Source organism: Ursus americanus, chromosome 25 (genome assembly GCF_024610735.1).
Source record: "Ursus americanus isolate L20-20 chromosome 25, mUrsAme1.1.p, whole genome shotgun sequence".
Lineage (NCBI taxonomy): Eukaryota > Metazoa > Chordata > Mammalia > Carnivora > Ursidae > Ursus > Ursus americanus.
The window spans coordinates 45,559,529-45,586,167 of NC_142151.1; the positions used below are offsets into that span (position 1 = coordinate 45,559,529).

The 26,639-nt window shown below is 41.1% G+C and overlaps 1 protein-coding gene across 1 annotated transcript; it reads left to right on the top strand.

Annotated features, from left to right (window-relative positions):
• The first annotated feature begins 24,998 nt into the window (after positions 1-24,998).
• LOC123794556 (olfactory receptor 9K2-like) lies at positions 24,999-25,940 on the top strand. Its single transcript, XM_045800723.2, has one exon. It carries the CDS (start codon positions 24,999-25,001, stop codon positions 25,938-25,940), a length of 942 nt encoding a protein of 313 aa, XP_045656679.2.
• The last annotated feature ends 699 nt before the right edge of the window (positions 25,941-26,639 follow it).

Sequence of the window (26,639 nt, forward strand, 5' to 3'; positions counted from 1 at the left end):
AATTTAGGCAATCTCCTTTTACTCTCCTCCCACCATGCCCCATACCGACATCTCTCTAGACATGCTTGGAGAGAGATTTCTGGGTCCCTCACTTTGAGCTCAACAGCTGCCAGGAACCAGAGGCTATATTTTGTGGTTATTTTAATACAGGTTTTGGGAGCAGCCTCTCAGTTTAATCCTTGGCAGATAAACTCACAGTAGAGAGATTGGGAGTTATTTACGAAGCCTTGCTGGCTGTAGGAGATTGGGCAATTGTTAATCTTTTCAGCTGAGACTGAGAGAGCCCATTTTAATCAGAATTTGTACAGGAATAATCCTTTCTTTAAATTCTGGCCCAATCCTTCCAATAATTGCAATCAGGGCAGCGCTCTTTGGAGGACAGTATGTATTAATGTGGAGTGTTAAGGGATGAAATGGGCAGACCGGAGTAGCCTCAGAAAAGGACCCAACAAGGGTTCTGAAGAACACTCTCGCACAGTGTAAGTCTTTCATAGCTGTCCTTCCACCTGTGTCTAGGGAGGACTTCTTCGAAATTATCCCGCATGTGACCCTGGGAAATAACAAAATAAAGACCATCGTGACTCTAGAAATTTTTACTCTGAGAAACAACATATAAAAGAAGCAGAGATGATTTTTAAGTTTATAGAGGGGACTTCTTATGATAGAGCCACACGGAGTAAGTGCATAATTATGTGTGTGCGGGGAAGAGGGTATCACTCAGCTGTAAGGCAAGAGACCAAGTATGTTAGTTTGGGATCTTTGAGAAGCACATGCCAAGATGTGATTAAACAAGAAAAAGATTTTGAAGGGACAAATGCCTATTAAGGATAAAGGCGAGAGAATATGAGCAGGATGGGGAATTCCTCAGACCAGGGAAGGAGAGGGGAAGGAAGTAGGATCGTGCAGGAAGAGATTCAGACTGCAGCACAGTCTAGGGAAGTTTCAGCCATGTCAGTGGTGAGTCCCTCAGCCAAAATTGTCTGTTGGAGGAGTCCCGCACGTGGTAGGACCTGTGCTGTGCTTAGTCATTAACTGGGAGCACCACGGAGATGTGGCAGGCACAAGGGTGGGTCTGGAGGGGTGAGAGCTGGGGCTGTTAGTCAACTACGCTCCCTGCAGTAGGCTCTCCTCCCGGTCTCAGTAGTGCATTTCCATGGCCATGATACCTGGGTTCTCCGCTACTTGACTTGGGGAATATCTTTTTTCCCGTCTGCTTCAGTTTTCTCGTTTACAAAATGAAGTGGCTGTGGCTAGACGATCTTTAGATTCTGTGCATCTCCTTCAGTCTCTGATTTTACCAAGAGTCTCAGCCTTTAACCCCTAAAGGGTGTGTGTGTGTGTGTGTGTGTGTGTGTGTGTGTGTGTGTTGGGCAGGGGTGTGAGTCAGGGGAAGATTGGAGGGGAGAGAAATGTGTTAGTGTCTGGGAAGAAAAACAGGTCATTCTGTCAGGTGCCTTCTTCCTGTTTAAGCCGTCCTCCTTTTCTGTTCTCTGTGCTCTGACCTGGGCCCATGGCTGAGGGGGCCACAGCTTCAGCCTAATCTAATCTAATCTAATCTAATCTAATCTAATCATCTATCAGAGGGGTAATGAACTATAAAAGTGTGGATTCAATTACAATTAGAGGGGAGTTTTGTGTTGGCTGGAGTCTGGTGCTAGCCAGAGAATAGAAACTCACGCTAGGTTGAAAGGCCCCATCTGTGCTCGCAAGGTCTGCCGTTAGGGGCCCAGCAAAACCTTTCTGAACACAATGTGGAAAGAACAGTATCCATACCAATGATCTTTTTTTTTTTTTTTTAAAGGAAAAAAGTATTTGCTTTTTAGATTTTGTCTTTTTTTTCAGGACCGGGCCAAGGGGAAGATATTTTTCTTTGATTTTCTTACCCTCATTTCTTGGTAGAGCCCAGGTGTCCCCAGAGTCTTTATGACTCCGACTTTTTCTTCTCTATCCAAGACTCCTGAATCCTCACCTCTCCACCCTCCTTCCTTCTCCTCCTAAAGGGCACAGACTTAGTCAGTGGAGTAGCCTGTCCTCTGGATTTCAAGTAAGAGTGTTCTGATGGAACCCCTACAAATTCTGCCAAAGAGCTTCAGGACTCTCTTCTTTTATCCCTGGAGTCCGAGATTGTACCAATCTTTCGAAGTCCAGCTTTCTGGCACTTCCTAAGAATGCACCCTCAGAAGACTCAGAGAGATGTCATCTGCTTTTCCCTCCTAAACCTCCATCTACTTTGTAACTCTCCCAAGGAAATTTGTCGTATTTTGCCTTGCAGTAGAGACATTTGCACACATTTTTCTTACTCATTTTTCTTATCTTCTTTACTATGCTATGAACTCTTAGACTTCCGGGTTTTTAATGATTATTTTACTATTTTCTATATCCTCTGCACTGAGCCCATGTTTAATTAGTATATTATAGTCACTAAGTGGAGGCTTACTGAGAAGAATAAACAGATATTTGAGAAAGATTGCTTTCTCTGTTCTCTTTTACCTCTTTGCCACTCTTCTTCCTGCCTCTTTGCTTAATTTCCTTCTCCAAAGGGAACAATGAGCAAGCCAATTCAAAAAAGAAATGAATTTTAAAAAGCGAAGTTTTTCTTTTTCTTGCCTTTTGCTCTTTTCTTGCCCTTGACCCAACTATAATTATTCTGACCTGAGATGCTATCATTTGAAGTATAAGTCTGGGGATTCCCCCAGCAATATATGGCTTTCCTGAAATTCTGTATGAACTTGGTTACAACTGTCTCAATATTCATCCATCTATATGGCAATGTGGTAACATTCTTTATATATTTTCTTATTTTTTACTTTCATTAAACAAGTAATAAAAGCGTTCTTTATCTCAGCTCCACCTCTCACCAGTAATATGATTTCCCTGTGCCTCAGTTGCCTCATCTTTAAAACAGGGATAAAAGGGACATTTGGCTGGCTCAGTCGGTAGAGCACGGGACTCTTATTCTCAGAGTCGTGAGTTCAAGTCCAGCGTTGGGCATAGAGTCTTCTTAGTCTACTTAAGAATAAGTAAATAAATTCATTATAAAAAACAGGTATAATAACTTTATCTTCTTTAAAGATCTTTTGCAAAAATATTGTGTGGTAAAGCAAGTGCTAAATAAATATTTGCTGTGCGTATTACTATTATTGTCAAAAATTATTAAAAACAGAGAAGCAAAATGAAACATATAAGAGTTGCTTATAATTCATTACCGTGTGTCCAGATTTCTCTGGAGAAAAATTTTTATGAGTGGCTAAAACTTTCCTTTCTTCTTTCAGTGGATACATCGTGTCGGGGACTAAACCAAGAATATCGTGAGGATTTATAAAATGTCAAAAAGGAGAGGTGGACCTGTGTTTTTGCACATGTTCTCACGTTAGCCAGATCTAACCGGAATTAAAGAACACCTGGATCATGTCAGGTGTAAGAATTCGTGCTTTATTAGGAAGTGGGAGCCATACACAGGAGGGCTTCTGCTTATTTTAAAATCAAGCAAATAACATGAAAATCAGATGCAAAATAAAACCCAGATTAGCATATAATCACATTAGCGGACTAATTGAGTCAGGGGCTCAGCACTTTGGGTAATAAGTTTGCATCCTTCAAAGGGAGAATGAGACAAAGTCCAAATTGTTTATCCATCCTTCTATTTCAATGCAGAGCAGAGGGTCCTGGGACCAGATGTGGCCAGGGTCCCATCCAGGCAGTTCGCAGAGTATCACTTACTCTAGGGGACCTATAAGAGGGGATTAGGGGTCATAGACTGAGTGCAGCAGCCCCCTAAGGCCTGACGGATTAGCATCTAATGCAGCCAGCTTTGCAGAAAATCGGGCTCAGATGAGGATCTAACCTCCTTTATTTATCTTTGCTTTTCAAAAGCTCTAGAGTGAGGGGATTTCTTTTTCTTTTCATACAGTGATGTTTTTCCCATCCTGAGAAGTGGGGCTGGGGACAGGGACGTTGGATCTATAGGTATTTGGCAACTCTGAAATAAAACTCATTTTCCTTCTGCCCACATTTCCTCTGTTCCTTCTGAGCTTTTGTTCTTTCTGCCCAGTTTCCTTTTATCCGTCCTCTCCTCCTAGATGCCTAACCTGAAATATTTTAATTGGAACCAGTTCCTTTCCTCCTCTTAAGTTCTGAAAGGAGACTGCAACCTAAGTCCTACGTTCTAGCACCCTCGACATTTTCGGAGCAGTTGTTCCTGTTGTCCTTCACAAGATACCTATACAGAGCTTTCTCTATGAAGGCCAGGTACTTCCAAGCTCCCCTGCCTAATCATGACTGCGTATCGGGGAACACTGGGATGAAATAGGCTGCAGCTTAACGCCATCTAATGTCTAGCTTGACTCTAAGTTCATCTACTTCAGTTCCTTCAATTTTACTGATGAGAAAGATGAATGTACGAGATATTCAGCAGGGTGCTCATGACCCCAGAAAACAAAGCCGCACGCAGGGCTACTCACTCCCATACTCTTCTCTCCATTATACTCCGTATGTACAGTTAGTTCATTTTTCAGTCTCCTTTCTTATTTTTTGTAACATCTCATAGAACTGAGATGTAAAATACTTAAACTGATCTGCAGAAGATGTGCCATCTGAAAGTGGAACATTTTGTCCCCATTTATTTCCCTCCTCAAATTTACATTACATGCTATCCAGGTGGTTCAGAAAATTCCGCAAGGTACTTCGATATCCTACTCTTTTCTCAGAGGCATAGGAAAAACACAGTAGCAGAAAACATAGAGTAAATTTCTCAGGAGATCGGTGAGCTGAGGAGATGGCCAGGAGCCCCCAGACTAAGCTTTCGGGTGAGGTCAGGGTTCCAAGAGCACTTGGGCTATTTTACTGCTTGTGTGGCGGTGGGCGAGCCCATCCCTGAGCTTCAGATCTCCTCCTTGGGAGGAGACGTGCCCCTCAAAAGACGGTTTTGAGAAGAAATATGTAAAATGGCTGGCACACGACCAAATGGTAGTCCGTAAGCAAATATATTTCTTAAACTGCCTTGTACTTTGTGGACCTGACATGGAGATCAAGGGAATTGAAAAGGAGAACACAACACAAAATTTATGCTCCAAAGACATCTATAATCTTGAGAAATGGTCAAAATCCAAAAATTTAGGTCCACAGGCAGAATTCCAGTTTCCCGTTCCACTCGTAAGAAGCTTGCAAGTTACCACTCTATCCTAATAATTAGAAAGCTAAAGAGATTGAAAAAGCAACAGCTTTTCTTGGATTTGTAACAAAGGGAAGGACACAAGGCCAATCACTGCCTCCAGAACTGGAGAGATGGACAGGAGGGGACAGATCATCGTGTTTCCCAGGTCAGAGAGTCATGAGCAAAAACCACTGGGGAAGCCAGTGCCGGCCTGGGGAAACCTGAACTGCCAACGACTTATTGGAGGCCCAGTGTGGACAGCTCTGAGAGTTAACATCTCCAGGGGGACCGAATCCTGACTGGGGGAGGGGCGAGCCATCATTTTTTGAGATTTACCTCAAGGCGATCAACCAGGTTCTCACAGTAAATATCTGAGAAAATCCCCTTGTGCTTCCAGCAGTGGGAGGGGAAAGAAACAATTCTAAACTACTTCCGAAGGCTCTGCTTCTTAACAAGGCCTGTTTATACCAGTTCCTACAACCTAGTTCAGCAGGTCCAGCCATCAAGAAAGACATGGCAGGGCATACCAAACAGGTAAACGTCACAACTGGAAAACACGGAGGCAGAGCCAGACGTGGTTCATTGTCAAGGGCATATGCACTTTTTCAAAGTGTCGCCAGGATCTAGTCTTGGAATAAAAAGCTCAAGAAGTGGCCCAGTCCTTCAAGTAGCAACACCTTGTGCATTTCATGTCTAGGAAGAGACAGATACTACATTGCCCCCAAATAGTTGATATTTGCTCGTATAAAAGCATCACCCCAGTATTACATGACACAGAGAAAAGAAGTTTGTGTAGAGAGAAGACAGAGAGTGTTACAAAGACATTTAAGCTTCACCTTAAGGGGTGAAAGTAGGAGGAAGCGTGCCCCGCAGCGGCAATAGCCAAGCTTGAAAGGGACGGGGCGTCCTGGGAATCAGGCCTGTTCTAAGGGATCGTGTGTAGTACTGGGGGTGGTGTGTTTGAAGGGTTGCTTAAGGATGAGTTCAGATAAACGACAACCGAGTAGCGCCTGCCTGAGGTGTGGACTCGACCCTGCTGGCGACAGAGAGGCGCTGGCACCTTAACACAGGGACGTGGCAAGAATCCACGTCAGTGGCTGGTATCCTGGCTCTAGGAATGGTTTGTTTTGGAGAAACACTGCTCTTCACAAACCAATGCATCCTGCAGGCATCTTTGTTCCGTCTTTCGGGGCAGTGTGTTTTCTCTGAATCGGGCTTGGGGATACATGGATTACTCAGGGCCTCCTTGATAGATGGGGAGTGGGTCGGAGGCAGAGATGGCTTGTTGATGTTCTGTCCCCAGACCTGGACTCCTTTCCTGTCCCTCTGCAGGCCCGTGAGAAACTTTTTCAAGGTGCCAGTCTGGTATTCATACCCCATCTGTCACCATCCCAGTCGCAGTCCTGCCTCTCATTAGAGCCGTGGGCAGCCCCTTTCCAGGGCTGCCTCCACCTCGCTCTCCCTCAGCCTCCACACACACACAATTGGGCCAGAGTCCCGCTGATTGTTTCCTATGGAAATCAGTCCTGTGGAGCCCCAGGGGGAACAGCTCTGCTCCCATATTCATTTTCTTCCAGTGAGGACAGGGATTGGGCAGGGCAGTTTCTAGCTGTTCGAATACGACAGAGAGAGAACGGGACAAGAAAACAGAGAGACCAGGAGGCCCTGAGAGTGGTTTACGGTGATAAAGCGTGAGGGAGCAGCAGCACACCTGCTTTCGTGGGTCCCAGACAATTCTGTTTGGAGAACCTCCGGATTCCCAGGGTCCTGAGAACCGAGAGAGGCAGCTGCATATCCAGCTATGCTAAATATTGGTATGTTCATTATATGAAGATATCAGGATGAAAGCGGAATAAAGAAACACCTCATTTTAAAAAAAGATTTATTTATTTATTTATTAGAGAGAGAGAGCACGCCAGCAGGAGGTGGGGTGGGGGGTGGGGTGGGGGGTTGGAGGAGCAGAGGGAGAGGGAGAGAATCCTGGAGTAGACAGACGCCCTGCTGAGCATGGAGCCTGACTGCGGGCTCCATCCCAGGACCCTGAGATCAGGACCTGAGCTGAAGCCGAGAGTGGGCCACTTAACTGAGCGAGCCGCCCCTGCACCCCTCATTACACCAGGAATCCCACAAGCAAACCAAACATCTTGTATGTTTGCAGGCCATTTATCTTTGTTCTGGTGGACGGAGCTGGGTGAAATGTTTTTTTCCTTTAAATTGGTTAGTTACTCAGTGATGTTCAAAGAACCAGAATGTTTATGTCTGTGCAGGGAAAGCATCTGCAGGTTTGAGCATTGTTTTTAGGTTTCATCTGTTTGCTTCCAACAGTCCCGTATAACTTTCAAGCTAAACTAACATGAATTTGCAGTCGGCCATCTGCACCCGTATCTGTCTACACCTTCTGGACATCTTGTTATGTCGTCCACATTTTTCTAGCTGTACCTTGCCTCACTTCTCATTTCTTCATCCCAAATTTTTGCGAAGAAAGCAAACACAAATTACAGTGTGACTTTTTCTTTTTTTTTAAAGAGCCTAAATTGATGTCCTTATTAGGGAAACATTTGATAATATGAAATCGGGGACATTCCTGCTAATCTGAGAGGTTTGTGTCAATTTGAGGGTGAGACAGGCCTAGGGCCCGGGTGCTGTCCCCAATCGGCAATATGGGCGGCAAGGGGGTTGGGAGTCGGACCAGGGGGTGAGTGAATGGATGGACCCAGACAGCTGAGGTTTTGATTTGGTTTGAGGAACTCGACTCTCAGACAAAGAATAACCCTGTCCCTCCTTGAGTTTGCCTAGTGTTTATTTTTATGACCTAGAGCACGTCTGGACTGATGGTAATGTTACAGATTCCACACCCTAACTCCATCAGTAAGCACATCATTTATTATTTTGGAGGACAGGGCCTAGCTTTTGAAGAGTGCTTTGCTCACAGAACCTATCCCATAACATTAGTTTGAGTCATAGACAAAGATCTAGTATCTTCTTTGCTCTGGGAAGTCTGCCTCCCCGCGCCCGCAGGCCGTCCCCAGTTAGCCTAAGTCCTGCGGGGCCTGCAGCACCCCATCCCTGGCCCGGCCGGCTTGCTGGGACTCAGCCTTCCAGAGAGGCTCGCAGCCTGTGGGCGGCGACAGATGGCTCAGCAGCAGCAACAGTTCGAGGCAGGAGTCCCTGGGGGGTCTGAGTAGGGCGTGTGGGGGCCTCCTTAAGAGGCAGAACAGACCCAAGGGGCGTACGAATACCAGGGGTTGTTTTACAGACAGGCATTTGCACCGCGGACTAAGAGAACAAGCGCGAGCGAACTGGCTTCCTCCTCGGGCGAAGCCCCCGGGGTCCTCTGCTCCCCGCTCTCCGCCGTCCTCAGAAGCCTCCGCGTTACTGGGTCCCTGCCGTCGCTTTCCCGCCAGCCTCCCTTTCAGGATCGCAGCTCTTTCCTGATTCCACGGGTTCTGGACACGGTCAACGCCTCCCTTAGCCCCGAGGCTACGGCCCTAACCTGACCCCTGAGCTCTGGAGCAGGGGTTCCAGGAAGCTTAACTTTCCGGCGAAGGAGGCTAAAGGGCCACTGGGATCTGACGCGGGGAGTCCGAGGCCGGGAAGCGCAGGAATAACCGGGCTGTGGACAGGTCAGGGGTCTGCCGCGATTTCTTCCCCAAGTCTGCCTCTGGGCAAGTGATGAAATCTCAGGGCTTAATCACCGCGCGGCTCAGTCTGTTCGCTCACGTGCAGCCCCGGGGCCAGCCCCGCCCTCCGGGGCCCTGAGCCGGGCGACCCGCAACCTGAAGCAGGTGATTCCAGCTCCTCAGATTAGACTGGGCCGCCCCCTAGTGGCCGTGCCGGGCACAGCAGCCTGACAGCGGCTGGAAGGGCCGCTTTCCTCAACCAGCATCTCTGCGAGCTTGGGAGAAAGGACGGGAGTGGTACCAAGACACCGGGTCGGGGGCGCCTGGGGGGCGCAGTCGTTAAGCGTCAGCCTTCGGCCCAGGGCGTGATCCCAGAGTCCTGGGATCGAGCCCCACATCAGGCTCCTCTGCTGGGAGCCTGCTTTTTCCACTCCCACTCCCCCTGCTTGTGTTCCCTCTCTCGCTGGCTGTCTCTCTCTGTCAGATAAATAAATACAATCTTAAAAAAAAAAAAAAAAAAAGAGACCAGGTCTCCTCACCAGGCCCAGTCCACCGGGCATTCAGGCAGCCTCTTTGAAGGGCCAATCATATCACTTACATCAAAGGCTAAACCTTTTCGTTTCACTCAACACCATGGGGATTGGTTTTAGCATTTTTCTCTGAAAGAGTCATCAACTCAGTGGATGTGTGGTCAGGGATCTTGAGTGTGGCTTGGGCAAGTCCCTTAATTTTTTGAACATCCATTTCCAGATTGGTAAAATGAAGATGGTATTTTCTGCTTTCACTTAATGATGGTAATTAGTGCTTAGTGCTTTACAGTTTATGAAAGTGTTTTCCAAAAATTACAACTTATATCACGAATGGTGCTATGATAGATGGTCAAGGGAGATTATTAATATGAAAATGTAAGGTGCATTAATAGGAAGATTCATATAATTAAGGATCTTAATTCTTACACTATTCTGAGGGAGATTTAAGGTGTTTCTACCCACTTCCTGGCTGGGAAATCTGAGGTACAGAATGAGAAACAACCGCAGACCAACTCCAGGTCAAAATGAAACCAGATTCTGGCTTCTTTCCTTTAACCTCCAGGAACTTTCCACCGGATCATACTATTTTTTCAGTCATTCTAACCTATACTCACTTATCAAATGAGAGTATAGCACTTGTTTCTTGAACATGCCTGAACTCAAAGTGAGAATTCAAGTGAGACCTCAGAAAAGTAGACGGTTTGTTTTTTTCTAGCCTTTCCCATGCCCTTCCTATCAAGGGTGTTTTGTGTTTTTGAAAGACAAACTATGCTAAGTGCTGAGGGAGAGGAGGGGACAAGGGACATCGCTGCGTACCACCTTGTTCTGGTCACTGAGATGACCGTGGGGTACCCTACATTTGTCATCAAACTTTTAAGCCCCACAACAATTCTAAAAGAGAGAATGTAATGGCAGAGACACAGAGGAGTTTTCTGACATGAACTGCCATATATTGGAGGAAGTGCAAAGTGGAGCAAATTTCCTTGCCAACCATTTTAGAACTTTAAGCGACAAATAAAACAGGTTTAGTGGTAATTAGTGGAAAATATTTTATATATCTAATTAAAACTCACAATGTCTGGCATAATTATGATCATCCCCTTTTTGCATGAGTCCCCTAACTGAGGCTTACAGAGATGTAAAGCAGAAAAATGTTCCCTTGGTTCACACAGCCGGTTCAGCAGCATGGGTAGGGATGTGAGGACAGAAAGCCTAATCCAACGACCTTTCTCTTTCCACCATGCTGTGTTAATCTACTCCACTGTATGCACGTGATCGAATACATACCCAGACCTTCATAGTCTAGTATGGCAGCCGTTAGCCACACGCAGCCACTTAAATTTAAACAAATTAAAATGAAGTAAAATTTAAAATTCAGTTCCATAGTCACATAAGCCATATTTCAAATGTTCAATAGTCACATGTGGCGAGTGGTTCCTCTATCAGACAGAGCAGACGTAGAACATTTCCATGAACGCCGTAAGTTCTAGACGGAACAAATGCCTCTCTAGATAAAAAATGGCGGAAGCCAAGGTGGGGGAGGGCAGAGGCTCTAGAATCTACAGTTTTGGGCTTGAAACCTACCTTTCTCACGATTAATTATATGGTCTGGAGTAAGTTATTTACCTTATTATTACGTTATTATAAGAGTCAAATAACAGAATTCTGAAAATTGGTAAGCACTTGGCAAAAAGTTGGCTATTATTACACACATCCTAGTTTTAAGAAAACGCCTAGGTTTTAATTGCTAAAAGGACAAAAATGGTGCATACATGTTTGATTCACTGGAGTTATAAAATTAAACCAGGTTGATGTGGGAGCTTCCCCAAAGCAGATAGGATAAAAATGTTATCCAGGAATCTTGTTGGTGCATATATTTGCTACCCCATTCCACGTTGTTCATCTTTTAGTTCCTGGGGCTCAGCTCAGTGCCTCTCATACCGCAGGTTTATGCAGTTGGCTGAACTGAAGGGAGGAGATGGCAGGAGAGAGAATAGGTGATGGTGAGACACACTGTTTCTTCTAGCCCGTCACGTTGCTCATCACACCACAAAGCCCGAGTCCCCTGTCCAGGAGCTAAGGTGACCAATCTAATCGGTTTTCCTAGCATAGGACTTTCACTGCTTTAGAAGTGAAGTCCTGTATTCTGGGAAACCCTCAGGCCCAGACAAAAAGGTCAGTCGCCAGACTGAGTTTAGCCTAAAGGAGAATCTGAGCGTGGAGTCAACTTCAAGGTTTATCGACTTCTATAGCCTAACACGACTTTAACACGAGCAATATGCATTCATTTTATAGTTCAAGTAAGCAAATGAGGGTCAGCCCCCCAAATGACAAAGCCTTAACTGAGACCAGAATCTCTCCCATTTTGTTGGGGGAGGGGTTAGGAAATGGGACAGCGGTCAGTCAGAGAGGGCTGGGGCAGGAGGACCCAAGAGAAAACTTGGCTTGCTGCTCAGTTTCCATATTTTATTCCATAGCATGGTTTCTCTTAGCCATAACAGTCATCGAAAGGTTCTGGGGTAGAAAAAGGCTGAGGGGCCCCTGGGTGGCTCAGTCGTTAAGCGTCTGCCTTCGGCTCAGGGCGTGATCCCAGAGTCCTGGGATCGAGCCCCGCATCAGGCTCCCTGCTCCCCTGGGAGCCTGCTTCTTCCTCTCCCACTCCCCCTGCTTGTGTTTCCCTCTCTCGCTGGCTGTCTCTCTCTGTCAAATAAATAAATAAATAAATAAATAAATAAATAAATAAATAAAATCTTTAAAAAAAGAAAAGAAAAGAAAAAGGCTGAGATTAAAGCTTGATGTTGTTAGGAGCACACCCTGCCTGGCAGCTGCAAGTTCAGGGTTCTAATCCCAGTTCTGTAAAGAGCTACTTGTTCGACTTTGAATAAATGCCTTAGTTTTTCAGAACTCTGTTTTCCTCTTTGGAAGATGAAGGGAAACATGCGCCGAAATGATCCTGAAGCTCTTTCTAAATCAAACACTTAGGGTTTAAGGAGAACATCTCAGTCAACGTTTCCTTTCTGACGCGCTGACGGGTGAAAGCCTCCGAGGTGCTCTCACGGGCGTGTGCTGCCATCTCGTGGTATTTTGGGTTGTCTGCATGCATTAGTTCGGAAAATTTCTGATTTAATACAATATTTTCATACTATTTTCCCTTAAAAGAATACAGACATTTGTTTAACATTTAAAAACTTTGGGATTCTCTATACTTGAAATTGTTTCTACTGATTGACTATGTAAGCACGCTTACACACATCTATGCATATACTGTTTTTACATAACAAAGATGAATCCATTTCATGAACTTATGAGATTCAGAGCCAGTTACTTCTTAAACATTGAATGCAAACTATTCATATCACATACATAAGCCATTTTTCCTGACTAGCTTTTAGAAAATATATTGTTCAATACCCCTTACGCATATTCCATTATACAGAGAGTTTCTCTAGCACAAACCTTACTGCTAGGAAGCTGTCTATCAATACTTACTGTATAAACAATGATGAACATTGGAGGGGAGGTGGGTGGGGGGATGGGGTAAGTGGGTGATGGGCACGAAGGAGGGCACGTGATATAATGAGCACTGCGTGTTACATGCAACTGATGAATCACTGAACTCTACCACTTGAACTATGATACACTATATGTTAATTAATTGAATTTAAATAAAATAAAATAAAATAAACCAATAATGAACAGAATTAACATGTATTGAGAGCCTCTCGTGTGATGGGCACTTATTTAGGGACAGTGCAAATATTGTTTTGGAAATATAGGTACTAAAGTATGTATCTAAGTCCTGTAGAAATGTATCTGGAAATATATTTACTCGTATCAGTTTTATCTCATATCTTTCTTCTTCGATGTCAAATAAAGCTGAAGTAGGGCTCTGGAAAAGAAAGAAGAGTGTAGCTGCCCCTTTAAGTTTGGGTCTTGGTCCTTGGAGCCCCAATGGCCCCATTCAGAGGAAAGGACACTTGATGGTGTTTTGCTCTGTAGAGTCACCATGTCTTAAAAAGCCCTGCATTTTGAGCAAAATTGGCTGTTTTCAGTAAAGAACAGTTGGTTGATTTGTGTGGGGAGGTTTTTGAGTTGGGAAGGGCTGCTGTCCCCTTAACGGTTCCTCCACGAATGTGGTGAAGTTACTCCTTTAAACCGTAACACAGAGGGAAGGAGGCGCAAGCTGGATTGTGAGATGAGTCAGCAGGCAAAGTCTGGGACCGGCTGATGTCGCTTTCTTTGCAGGGTCTAGCGGGAGGGCAAGGGTGAGTTCCATGCGGCATTCACCGACCAGGGAGTCAAGACAAAGACTAAGCCTATACGCATTCGCTTTTGCTCAATCTCATCTTGTTTTTAATTAAGGCAACTAAAGGACTTCAACACTATGGAATGAAAATAGTGTCGCACGTGGCACCTAGGAACCACCTCAAGTTAGCAGATTTCACTTGGTCCGTATTTGCTCCAGAGCTCTCTGTTTTTAAAACTAAACAAGAAACGGATACTTGTATCACTAAAATCTTCTGCCTTTGTCATTTTATCCTCTCTTTCATGTGTAGGTTTTGACTTCTGCTACTTATGTTTAGATCCATAGATAATACATAATATACTTAGCACGATTAACAGTTTAGGAAAATTATATCCTTCCCTATATATTATTTAACTCCCTTTCTGCAGTTGTCATTACATTTGCAAGATGTGCACACCCTAACATACATAATAGATGTCGATGCACATGTATATTTATTCATTAAAAAACTGTAACACAGATCAATCTGTCACTTATCAGTATCACATTGATTAGACTTCTGTTTTCATTTTTTAATTAAAAATGGGAATATGTTCATATATCTGTCTGTTGTGCACATGCCCGAGAGCTTATTTGGGGTGTATGCCACGAAGTGGAATTTCTGGGTCATGCAATATTTTCTATTTTCTTAGGTATTCATCAATGGCTCTCCAAGTAGGCTGTGCCAATTTTCACCTCAAGTATAAGAACATCCATTTTTCTTGATTCCCACTTGCCAGTTTGATGGGTGTGCAAAAGGATTTTAATAACTGTCTGATTATTAGTGGTATTGGGTACAATTTAAAATTTTTGTTTAAGTTTCCTCTTATATGAATTACCTATTAACTTATTATCCATTTAATTGTTTTTTTTTCTTATAAATTTATTTGAAATAATTAGGCATTTTGGATATTAATTCTTGGATGATTGTGGTCACTGCATGCATTTTCTCTCAGCTTGTGGGTTATTTTTTGAATATTGTTTATGGTCTATTTTGTCATACAGATTTTAAAAGATTTAAATGTAGTCAAATTTATTCACCTTTAAGTATAACCTTAAAGATAGAAACCTTATTCTGACTTTGAAAGTGCATTTACTGAGTAAACGAACTCATGGCTAGAGATTTCCAAAGTAATAATCAAATTCTTCTTTCTTTCTGGCTGGGCTTTAAGAAGATCATTTTAATGTGCAAATACCTCCAGGTTTTTTATTTTGGTGGTTGTTGTTTTGTTCTGTTTTTTATTTTTTAATTTTATTTATTTTTTATTTTTTAAAAGATTTTATTTATTTATTTATTATTTATTTGACAGAGAGAGAGAGAGAGAGAGACAGCCAGTGAGAGAGGGAACACAAGCAGGGGGAGTGGGAGAGGAAGAAGCAGGCTCCCAGCGGAGGAGCTTGATGTGGGGCTCGATCCCAGGACCCTGGGATCACGCCCTGAGCCGAAGGCAGACGCTTAACCACTGAGCCACCCAGGCGCCCCTTGTTCTGTTTTTTAAACTAAGAAGAATTTGGCTATGGCTCAGCCGGTAGAAAAGTGAAAGGAGGGGTCTGCAGGCTTGCTTTGATGAAGTTAGAAAACAGAGCCCCGACAGGCAGCTCCACTGATTTGGAATTCCACATCAACACTCCATGTCAACAAGCTAAGAACTGCCTATCTTATTCTTTAAAAGATTTTTGTTTTACTTTTTTTTTTTTTTAAAGAAAAACAGGATAGCATTTTGAGTAGGCTTGAGCTTTAAGATGTGTGTGTGTGTGTGTGTGTCTGTGGATTTCCCCCAATTTAATGCTACTCTCACTTATTGGGAGTAGAGTACACACATTTGGCAACCTCGCTGATTGATTCCAATTTTGACTTTGTTAGTGCTTCAATTATTTCTAAGCAGTCTAATTTTTATTAGATCACATGCTCAAGGGGCGCCTGGGTGGCTCGGTTGCTTAAGTGCCTGGCCAGGTCCTGATCTTGAGGTCCCGGGATTGAGCCCCATGCGAGGCTCCCTGCTGCTCCCTCTTTCTTTGCCCCTCCCCCCATTCATGCTTTCTCTCTCTCCCTCTCTCTCTCAAATTAATAAATAAAATCTTAGGAAAAAAAGATTACATGTTCAAAACATTCTTTCCCATCTTTCTTTCCAGTCATATGTGCTGAGTCAAATACGAAGCAGCAACAAGTAACTAAAAACTCACTATTAATAGTTGAAAACTTAAGGGGTCTATTATTTGATATAACAAGGTTGCTGAGGATACCTTGATTCTAGGGTGGGTTCAGTGGCTCAAGGACCACATCAGGGACACAGGTTGTCCCTACCTTCTGTTCTGCCATCCTCAGCAGGCCAGCAATGCCATTTATGGTCACATGATAGCTGCAGGAGTTTCAGATAGTAATTTATTATTTTACCTAAAGGAAGAAATTGTTAATTCTCTACCTTGTAGGCCTTAAAATAAACAGGTTCTTTATAATAAAAATTTTCCAAATACGCAGACAATAATAAAATAGACAGAATAATAGTAAAATCCACATCTATATACTCACCATGCTAGTTTGAGAGCTAATATTTCAATTCCTTTTATGCCTAAACAGATTACTAGTAATTCATTATGTCACTTAACGTTCTGACCATAAAAATCCCTGATTTCCTAAAATATGTAATTATGAGTGGCTTGTTAAAACCAAGAGTGAATGAAGGAACACTCACTGTATTTGGTTGTATGTCAGTTTTTTTAAAAATCAAGGGTCAGTTGAGCACTTTCCCTGCTATTGATTTGTGGTAGAGATCAGGCTCGTGTTGTGTACCATGACCCATGTGGACTGGTCTTATTATTTCATTGGGATGATAGTTAATTTTTCTTTTGCTTTTTGTATTTCTTGCAAATTTTTTGTATTTCTTGCAAACTGGAAGTTAGATCGAAAGGCTCAATTCAGTTTAACCCTTTTGGCAAGAATACTTCAAAGATCTATTCTCGTGACATCCTGTTACATATTTATCATGGAATCACCTAGTACATATCTATCATGGAATCACCTAGTACATAGCTATCGTGGAATCACCTAGTACATAGCTATCGTGGAATCACCTAGTACATAGCTATCGTGGAATCACCTAGTACATATCTATCATGCTAAGTTGTACCCCACTAGTGCATCAAAACCGTGGGATAAACGTGATTTCAGCTGACCTTACCAATGTGAAATTATGTGAAGTTTTTGTCCCATTTACAACAGCAGATAATTTATGTATGATTCTTCGATACCATGTTCTTTTGATACCTAGTTCTATTTCATTCTTTCAGCTAATGGCTTTAGCATGCACTGAGGAATGTTGTTATTTCTTTAATGTCCTCTACATTTATTAGCTGCCATTTTTTTGATAGGATAGTTTGTTTTTTCCTGAAATAGAGTTCCTGTCAGAAAGACAGGATCAATGTTAAATGCTTTTTCCTTTGTGAATTTTCAGCGTAATAGTCAATATGACATACACCCCTCTATGAAACTGAGAAAAACTTTACCAGCAATAGTGTAAATTTCCTTTTTATGTCTTATTGGACAGAGTTGTACCATATGCTCACAATAAACTAATCACCGTTATGAGAAATTAAAAATGATCACAATTGGTTTGAAATAACAAAATTTTTATTTCAAGAAATCACCTCTGGAAGGCTAGCTGTGCTATGGAAGGGCCCATAAAGTACAAGTGGCCTCCAATAACTGAAAAAAAGGAGGATAAGAATAGCTGGCAAGTGGGCAATCAAGAGTGGTGTGTCAATTAGTTTTGGCAGAACCAGGGTGGGCTGACCATTTTAATTTTAATTAATTCCCAGGTTAATTATTTATGAACTCATAAAACTAAAAAATGAAAACTACTTTTTCTCATTTTGATAGGACTCTCTATTAAGATGGTTATGATATTTCTTAACATTCACATCCTCCTTCTGAATTCTATTTATTTTCTGCATCTGATAACATATATATTTTTGAGGTCTAAGTGAAAGAATCAGTGACAATGTAATAAAATCCTCACGCAGTTGTAATTTGCATAGGGGGTTATTTACCAAGGGATATTTTCTAGGGTTAATAGTTAAGGTCAAAGAAGGTAATTTTGACTTAGTAATTGCTAAATGACAATATACTGTATATCAAATATTAAATCCTATTAGACAGATTATGTAATAGCCCTTTTTTGTTCACTATTTTTTATATGGATGAATTAATTTACTTTTTCCTCCTCTTTCTTATCTTCACTCTAGCTCTTCTGGAACCTGTTCTATTCATATCTAAATTAGATATTTAAAAATGCTGAAAAGGCAAGGTGCTTGATTATGCCTTTTTTTCACTTCAAAAATAATTTAATGCCATCATATTAGAAGACTACTTCCAATGGCTTATGTGAATAATATATTGACATACTAAAACGCCCTACATATCTCCAGGTTGGATAACTGTGGTTCTCTTTTTTAGTAACTGGGTTTATACTGAAAGTTAATATGAAATAAGAACATTGGGAGTGACCAAAAAAAAAAAAAAATCACCAAGCCTGGATATGTTTACATGGCAGCAAGACAAAAGGATTTAAAAAATTACTTCAGAATTAATTAATTCAAATTTCATTAAAAAATAATTACTAACCCCACCTAACTTGGGTGTAATAAATCCCAATGGGAAGGCTCTTGGCTTGTTTGTTAGGGAAACTTTCATTGTGAATGCAGTGTGGATTACTTCTGTTAAACTTCTTAAACAATGCTCTGATTTGTGGGCCATAATATCATATAATTTTTTTTGTATGTATTTTTTTCAGTAGTGAGGTCTTCAGCTAAGATTTCTTTAGGATCCATTCAATATATATAATAATCACCAACTGAAAAATTAAAAGAGGTGGGTTTTTTTTGATATTTAAAAATCCATAAACTTCAGCTTCCAGTCAAGATAAAGTAACAAGAGCCTCTCACCTGAAATAGCCAAAATACTCAGACAAAATCTTTGAAACAATACTTTTTAATGTGTAAGGCAGCAAAGCGGTCCCAAACACAAAGCAAATTTTACAAGATTGCCCCAGTTTACTGGCTTGAGAGAGCATTAGCTCATGGTGCAGGAAGAAGAAACTGAGGCAGAGCCTGGTGGGTTCACTGAGTTAAAGAGAGAGCTCAGAGTTCAGATAAACCAAGGGCAGAGTTTGTAGGACAGAGTCCTGGAAAGATGAGAACAGCACATAGAGATTCCCCAGATACCTGCAGAGTAATCAGCAGAATATTGACTAGCATATGAACGTGGAAAAAAATATCCAAAAGGATTTACAGAAACAGTACTCAATCTTAAACAGTGCTGGCATAGTGCCTGTTCTCATCAGACCTCACAGTTAATGGGACATTGCATAGAATACTTAGGAAGGTCTTTGTTCAGTAGTGGAGAATAATTAGCCCTAGACTGAGCATGGCTTTGAACCTACCAACCAAATCACAAAAGGAAGACCCAACCTAAATACATTCTAGATAAAAGCTCAAGAATATTCATAGTAATGCAAAAATATCCAGCATCAAGTAAGAAATTATGAGATATACAAAGAAGCAGGAAGCATGATCCATAATGAGAATAATCAATCAATGGAAATTTATCCAGAACTAAAATAGATGTTGCAATTAGTAGACAAGGACATTGCAATTATAACTGAATTCTATATGTTCTAAAAGTTATGGAAGAACATGGAAGGTTTTTAAAAGACCCAAATCAAACTTCTAAAGATAAGAACTACAATGTCTATGATGAAAAATACACTGAATGAGATTAACAGCATATTATACATGTTAGAAGAAAAGATTAGTGAATTTAAAAACATAGCAATAGAAGCTATACATAAAGAGAAAATAATTTTTAAAATGAAAAGGGCATCAGTAATATGTAGGACAGCTTTAAGTGCTTAAGATATGTGTAATTTGAGTCCCTGAGGAAAGAGGAGGGAGCAAGAACAAGATTTAAGAAATAAAGTCTTAGGGGGGCCTGGGTGGCACAGCGGTTGAGCGTCTGCCTTCGGCTCAGGGCGTGATCCCGGCGTTGTGGGATCGAGCCCCACATCAGGCTCCTCCGCTGTGGGCCTGCTTCTTCCTCTCCCACTCCACCTGCTTGTGTTCCCTCTCTCGCTGGCTGTCTCTGTCTCTGTCTCTGTCAAATAAATAAAATCTTTAAAAAAAAAAAAAAAGAAATAAAGTCTTAGAATTATATAAATTTGGTGAAAACTAGAAATTCACACATCTAAGATTTCCAACAAACTCTAAGCTTAAGAAACATGAAGAGACTTATACTGAGACACATCATGATCATTATTGTTCACCACCAGCGATAGCGAGAAAATCTTAAAAGCAGAAGAAAAAACCCCCACATTACAAATGGAGGCACAATCATAAGAATGATAGTGGATTTCTTACAGGAAGAAATGCAAGTGAGAATACACTGGAGAAAAGACCTTTTAAAGTGCCAAATGGAAAAACTGTCAACCTAAATTCTATGTCCAGTGAAAATATATTTCAAAAAATGGAGGTGAAATAAAGACATTTACAAACGTGCAGCTGTCGAAGACTATCACCGACAGATCCACACTATAAGATGTATTAAAGGAAATCCTTTGATGAAGGATTTATGACACCAGAGAGAAATACAGATCTTTACAAAAGGATTAAAGCCCACAGGAAATGGGAATTACATGCGTAAATATGTAATAATTTTCTTATTATTTATATATCTTTTAAAATAATTGTTTAAATAAAAAGATTATAATGTATGACCAAATTTATAAAATCTTTGAGAAAAATGTATGATTAGGAAAGGAGAGAAATAAAAGTAGATTATATAAAGTTGTTTTAATATGCATGGATTGCTATAGTATTACTTGAAGATAGACTCTGGTAAGTTTGTAATGTATACTACAAATCTGAAAGCAACCACTAACATAACAATACAAAAGGTTATAGCTGATAAATAAACAAAGGGGATAAATTGAATAATAAAAATACTCAATCCATAATAAAGCAGAAAAAAATATGGAACAAAGGACAGATGAATAAAGTAGAAAAAAAATAGCAAGACTTCCCAAATAGCCACATGAAAGTACAGCATCTTGCAAGCAAAACTGAATCTCATGACAATTTTATAATAAATTTAAATGACAAAGTATGACTATCATTCTGTAAGTACAAGAAGGTGGGGAAAAAACCACCAATAACCTCGAAGAATATTATTGGCCTCTGTGTGGGAAAAAGCAAATGCAGAAATGGAATTTCTAATAGACACAAGAAAGAAAAACTCAAAATAGCCAACGGATAATCACTTGGAAGTTTGAGAAGTTTTCCTCATTCTAACAGGGAGTTTATGCCAGGGACCTGTGGTAAAGCCTTTCAAAAAGGACCAATGGGACTCCATTTCAGGACACAGTCCTGTGTTGAAATGATCCCAATTCCTCACCCCTCCCTTTGACACACTCCACGCTATGCAGTTGTGTGCTATCCCACCCAGGCCCCATGCCTTGAGTCAGCCATGTCACCCACTCTGGCCCATGGGATCATTACCCTGAAAAGTGCTGCTGCATTTCTGTTTTCACTTTTCTCTCTCAACCATCACTGTAAGACAGGCCCAGGTCTCCTGCTGCAAGAGAGGACACTACAGAAGAGAGACAGGCTGCCTCCGTCATCCCAGGTAAGGCCATCCTCAACCGGCCAACAGTCAAGACCGCGTAGCCAGGATCAACAGAATTGCCTAGTTGATGACCCCAGTCCCTTGAAGCTACAGGACCCTGAAATTTTGTGTTTCCTTTTTATACCTTATTTTTGCAATAGCTAGCTGATGAGTACGTTAAAGAAAATTTTATTTAAACATTTTATGTCATGCATTACATTGTCTTTGAGAACCAAAATTCATTATAAGGCGTACTAAGAACGGATACAACTCTACATGTTTATTTCCTTAAAGCTCATTACGTTTTCATTACTTCTTGTATTTCATTGAAACGGGTACATTCTTATATCTGGGTCCACAAACTTGTAATCTAGCTAGAACCAAGTTTTATTCTACCAGAGGCAACAAGGCCTTGAGATAATTGTCATTTATATTCAAATAGTCATACTTATTAGTAGACTTATGCTGATTAATTTTAATTATGAATACACTGGTAACATTGTCTGTAATATAATTTATGGTATAGTATGCAAAATAAAAATCATCTAGCAGAGAGTAAGATACAAATAGAAAGTAGAGACAATGAACCTAGACAATACAAGCCTATGGGCTGTCAGGTAAAAGCATCAGGAGATAAATTCAGTGAGACAGTAGAGGGCAGAAATTAAACTGAGGAATGGAAATTATGTAAAATCTATTATAACAACCTTAAAACAAGTTTTTCTAAAGACCCAGAGATGGCTCAAGGTGAGTAATAAGAGTAAATATAATTTGTTCTGTTTGTCTCTTCGATGTGGCCCTCAGGGGATAGATGTGAAGCTTCCCATTGTTATCATCCCGTAATTGACTTATTCTTACTTCTTTCTGAGGGACCCCTTACCATGCAATCCATGCTGTAATTGCCTGAAATGCTTTCAGCAGAGCTGCCTAAGGGCACTAGGACCCCTCTGCTGTATTCCCCAGGCCCTCAGGGACTCCACTATTCACTGGTGATTTTGTCTTTACCTTGCTTAAATTCCCATTTGCCGTCATCTCCCTCAGTCCAAGGCCTGTGAGATGCCCCAGTGCAGGAGAGACGTGCTCGTGCGGGGTGGCTCTGCGGGCTCAGTTGCATTTTTGCTTCAGTTTCTATAAAGAAATATTCATTGGGTTGGAAGAGGTCTCACTAGGTCACTGCTTTCGTCCTCTCGTCTCTACAAAGGTGCAAAATTACTGGGGATTTTCAGGCAGCAAAACTACTAAGGAGATAAAAAGATGCTCTCTCTCTTTTTTAAAAATTCTATTTATTTATTTGACAGAGAGAGAGAAAGAGAGAGTACAGGCAGGGGAGTGGCAAGCAGAGGGAGAGGGAGAAGCAGACTCCCCGCTGAGCAGGGAGCCCGATGTGGGACTCGATCCCAGGACCTTGAGATCATGACCTGAGCTGAAGACAGACAAGTCACCCAGGTGGCCCTAAAAAGATACTCTTAATTGAAGAATGGGGTATTATTAAATTATGAGTGGAGCTTAAAACAGAATAAAACTGTGTATTTCAAAACAAGATTTTATTTCTTGTGTGAAGTATTAATTTTAAAAAATGTTTAATTTTGACATTGTCTTTCATTTCCTTCATACAGTTTTATAAACTTTTTTATATTTCTAGAATTAAGCACGATAGCTTTGGTATCCTTGCATCTACCATTAGAGAATTGCTCAAGAAAAGTAAAGAAAGGAATATTCGGGTAAGAGATGAGATAAAGTTATGTTTATTTCAGTCAAATAATTAGTCATTCATGAGTATGTCTGTGTGCCTTCATGCATAAAACATTTTCTGATTGGTAACATTTACTTGTTACAAATTATGAAAAGAAGTTAGTAATGACCTCAAAAAAATCATAGCCCTTTCCCTGAAGGGCAAATCACAACTACTGGTTATTTCATAATAAAAAGGTAGGCAAAGAAGAAAATGCAATGCACGCGTACTTTGGGAGGAAACTCCTTTCTGATACTTGTGTCTTCCCGTATTTTGGCTGGTGTACACTAGGTGGCCCATGGTGTTCAGTGACTTAATGAACGATTGGATGAATACACATTATTCTCAAGAAAAATGATAATGATCTCAAAACAATGATTTCCTGTCACTGCATCCTGGCTGATAGAGTTTCAGGCAATATAATTTGGTCAATAACAATGGGAGCTAGAAATACAACAAAGAAAATTTTCTGCCAAAATACTGCCAGATATCCAGTTGTATGATGTGAATTTGGTAGTGTTGACAAGGCCTTCGTCCTTTCTCTAAAATCTCTTTTTCCTGTTCCATTACCCAGTTAATATCTGATGTCTAATGCCTGAAATTCCCGTTAAATCTTTATTCCTAAAGTGTAAACACCCTTGTACAAGTTAACATGGACACTTAGTGCTTTTCTCAAAAATAAATTTAATTAGAATTATTTCAGTGGGTTTCCGTTTGCTGTGGGAGCAGTGGGGTAAAGAAGAGATCTAAGGGTCCTACTACTGAGCTGTTGTCAGTTTTCTCCTCTTGTGCACTAAGTTGTTAACACTTTTAGAAAAGTTAATATGTGGTGAGGAGGAGGAGGATGGGCTGAGAGCAGGAGGAGCTGAGGGACGAGGGCAGAAGATGAAGAAGACAGACTGTCACATGCCTGAGGGAGGACAAGAAGAGTATGGTGGTTCTGCCGTATGTGCCAAGTCAAAAATGAATACTTCTTAGATCATTTAGGGCCTTGATTAGCCACACAAGCTGTCCCCTCTGTTGGGTGGTTAAATCACAATTGATTTTAAAATCTGAGTAACAGAAAGAGCTGTGTCACTGTATTGGAGAAAACAGAGAGTTTCCAAAGTTATAGGACAAATAATTCAGACTACTTACCTGTGTGACAGATTCAAGTTAACTGTTCAAAAAATTTTAATGTGTATATGGATCTCGCTCTAATTGGAAACATCATAAAATTTCTTCTCAGAATTGATGTTTTTCTTCCCTAACCCCAAATTTTAATCAACACATTATTTTGAAGTTTCTTTTCTCTTTTTTTCCCACTTGTACAGACATTTAAGATCAAATTGGCTTCTTGACAGATTTGTGCAGGGAAACGTAGAACCCACGGGTTTCCCCTCCTGGTGGTGTGTCTGAGCTTTCTCGACTTCGACAAGGTGATGATGCATCCTATTTTTCAAGGTTTCTATTTTGAATACCAAATTAAATCTCTTGGTAACCTAAACTCTCACAGACTATTTAAATATTAACCGCTATTCAGGTCTAACGTCTATTATGGAATTTTAAATCAGAGTTTAATTAGATCCTTCTATTTTTAATTGGAAGCATTATCAAAAATAAAATGAATTTGAAATTATAAATTGAAGATGAGAATGCATACTTATACATCTCTAAAACCTTCAGCTATATTAAACTTACCGTGAAAACCAAGTGAAGAGCTAAACAGGTGTAGAGAAAGAATGCTTTATGCGTAGATGTCACATGTGCTATAATGGGAAGAGCCCTGGGTTTGGAGAGTCACAGTAGAAAACTATGCGTTAGGTAACTTACATGTTACGTGCTGATGGGCAATCACAACATGCCTTAGATTTAGTTTCTAGAAAAGGGCACCACACATCCTACCTAATACAATTGGCTGGCAAGTAGGTGATGGTAACACAAATTTCAATGTCTTCCATAAGAGCAAAAAGGATAGCTTATGATACTGGGAAATAGAAAGTTCAGTTTTTAACCTCACCTTGTACCTCTTAGCAGGTTCTTGGCATGAGCGACAAGGGAGCAGGCAACCACTCAGATGTAACTGGCTTCATTCTCGTAGGCTTCAGGGTCCGTCCAGAGCTCCACGTTCTCCTTTTTCTCGTATTCCTGCTGGCCTATGGCATGGACCTTTTGGGGAACATTAGTATGATGGCAATCATTGTGACTGACTCCCAGCTGAACACACCAATGTATTTCTTTCTAGGCAACCTCTCCTTCATTGATCTCTCCTACTCCACTGTTATTGCCCCGCAAGCCATCATCAACTTCCTGTCTGAGAAAAAGACTATCTCCTTTGTGGGGTGTGTGGCTCAGCTGTTTCTTTACGCATTTTTCATGGTTACAGAGGCCTTTCTCCTGGCAGCCATGGCTTATGACCGCTTCATCGCCATCTGCAATCCTCTTCTTTACAGTGTCCACATGTCAAGACGCCTTTGCTCTCAGCTGGTGGCCGGTTCCTATCTCTGTGGCTGGCTCAGTTCCATCCTCCAAGTCAGCATAACATTCTCAGTGTCTTTCTGTGCTTCCCGAGTCATTGACCACTTCTACTGTGATTCTTACCAAATTGAGAAGATCTCCTGTTCCAATCTCTCTGTCAATAAGATGGTATCTCTCAGTTTGGCCGCCTTCATTATTTTGCCTACAATAGTTGTTATTGTGGTGTCTTACATGTACATCGTGACCACAGTCTTGAAGATTCCCTCCAGGGACGGGAGAAAGAAAGCCTTCTCCACCTGCAGCTCCCATTTGGGAGTGGTAAGTTTGCTCTATGGGACGGTCTCCTTTGTGTATCTCACACCTCCAAGCAATCCTGAACTTCGTAAAGTGGCGTCAGTATTTTACATATTGGTCACACCCATGTTAAACCCTCTGATCTACTCTCTAAGAAACAAGGATGTCAAACAAGCACTGGGAAAAGTCCTTTGGAAGAAAAAATCTTTAGACTAATTCTACTTTCCTGTGATGTCACCATTCATGCTTCCCCATCATTGTTTCAGTCTGATTTGCTTTTAATATGGGGTCAAGCTTGAGTCACTTAAGGACCCTTTATGTTGACCATCCCACAATGAATTAATTCTGTGGAAAGAGAAGTGGCAATCCATCATTTACTCTTCCTTCTGAGCAGTGTTAAATCTTCAGCATCAATAATTTATAGCCATTCTATTAACGGAAATATACTCCTCACTTTTTGTAGGTATGACTTTATACTAGTGGGTAAAAGAGGATGTAGTTGTAACTTTTTTTCTCTGGACCTATTGAGATGGTAGGCCAAAAATTACTTTGGTGGGGTGTTGAGCTCAGGATGTAGAATGTTTATTAGAGAAAGTACTATTGATAATAGTTTGCTAATCTTATAATGATTTGTCTCCTGGTGAAGATGAATGGAATCTTCAGTAAATAATAACATTTTATAAAGCTGTTTCTTTTTCTGAGTAGTCAGGTACTTGAGAAGACAAGTCATCTGGAAAGCAAGTTTGATATTTTTTTCCCTCATTTTTCTCAACCAGCTCATTGATATGTGTTAAGGAAGGGTCAACCAGTTGGGCCAAGCAGGGAAGCTGGGACTCTGAATAACTTGTTAACAAAAATTACTTATGATTTTAGACTTAGTTAGTTTCCAGTCTCACTTAAAATAAACAAAAGTGT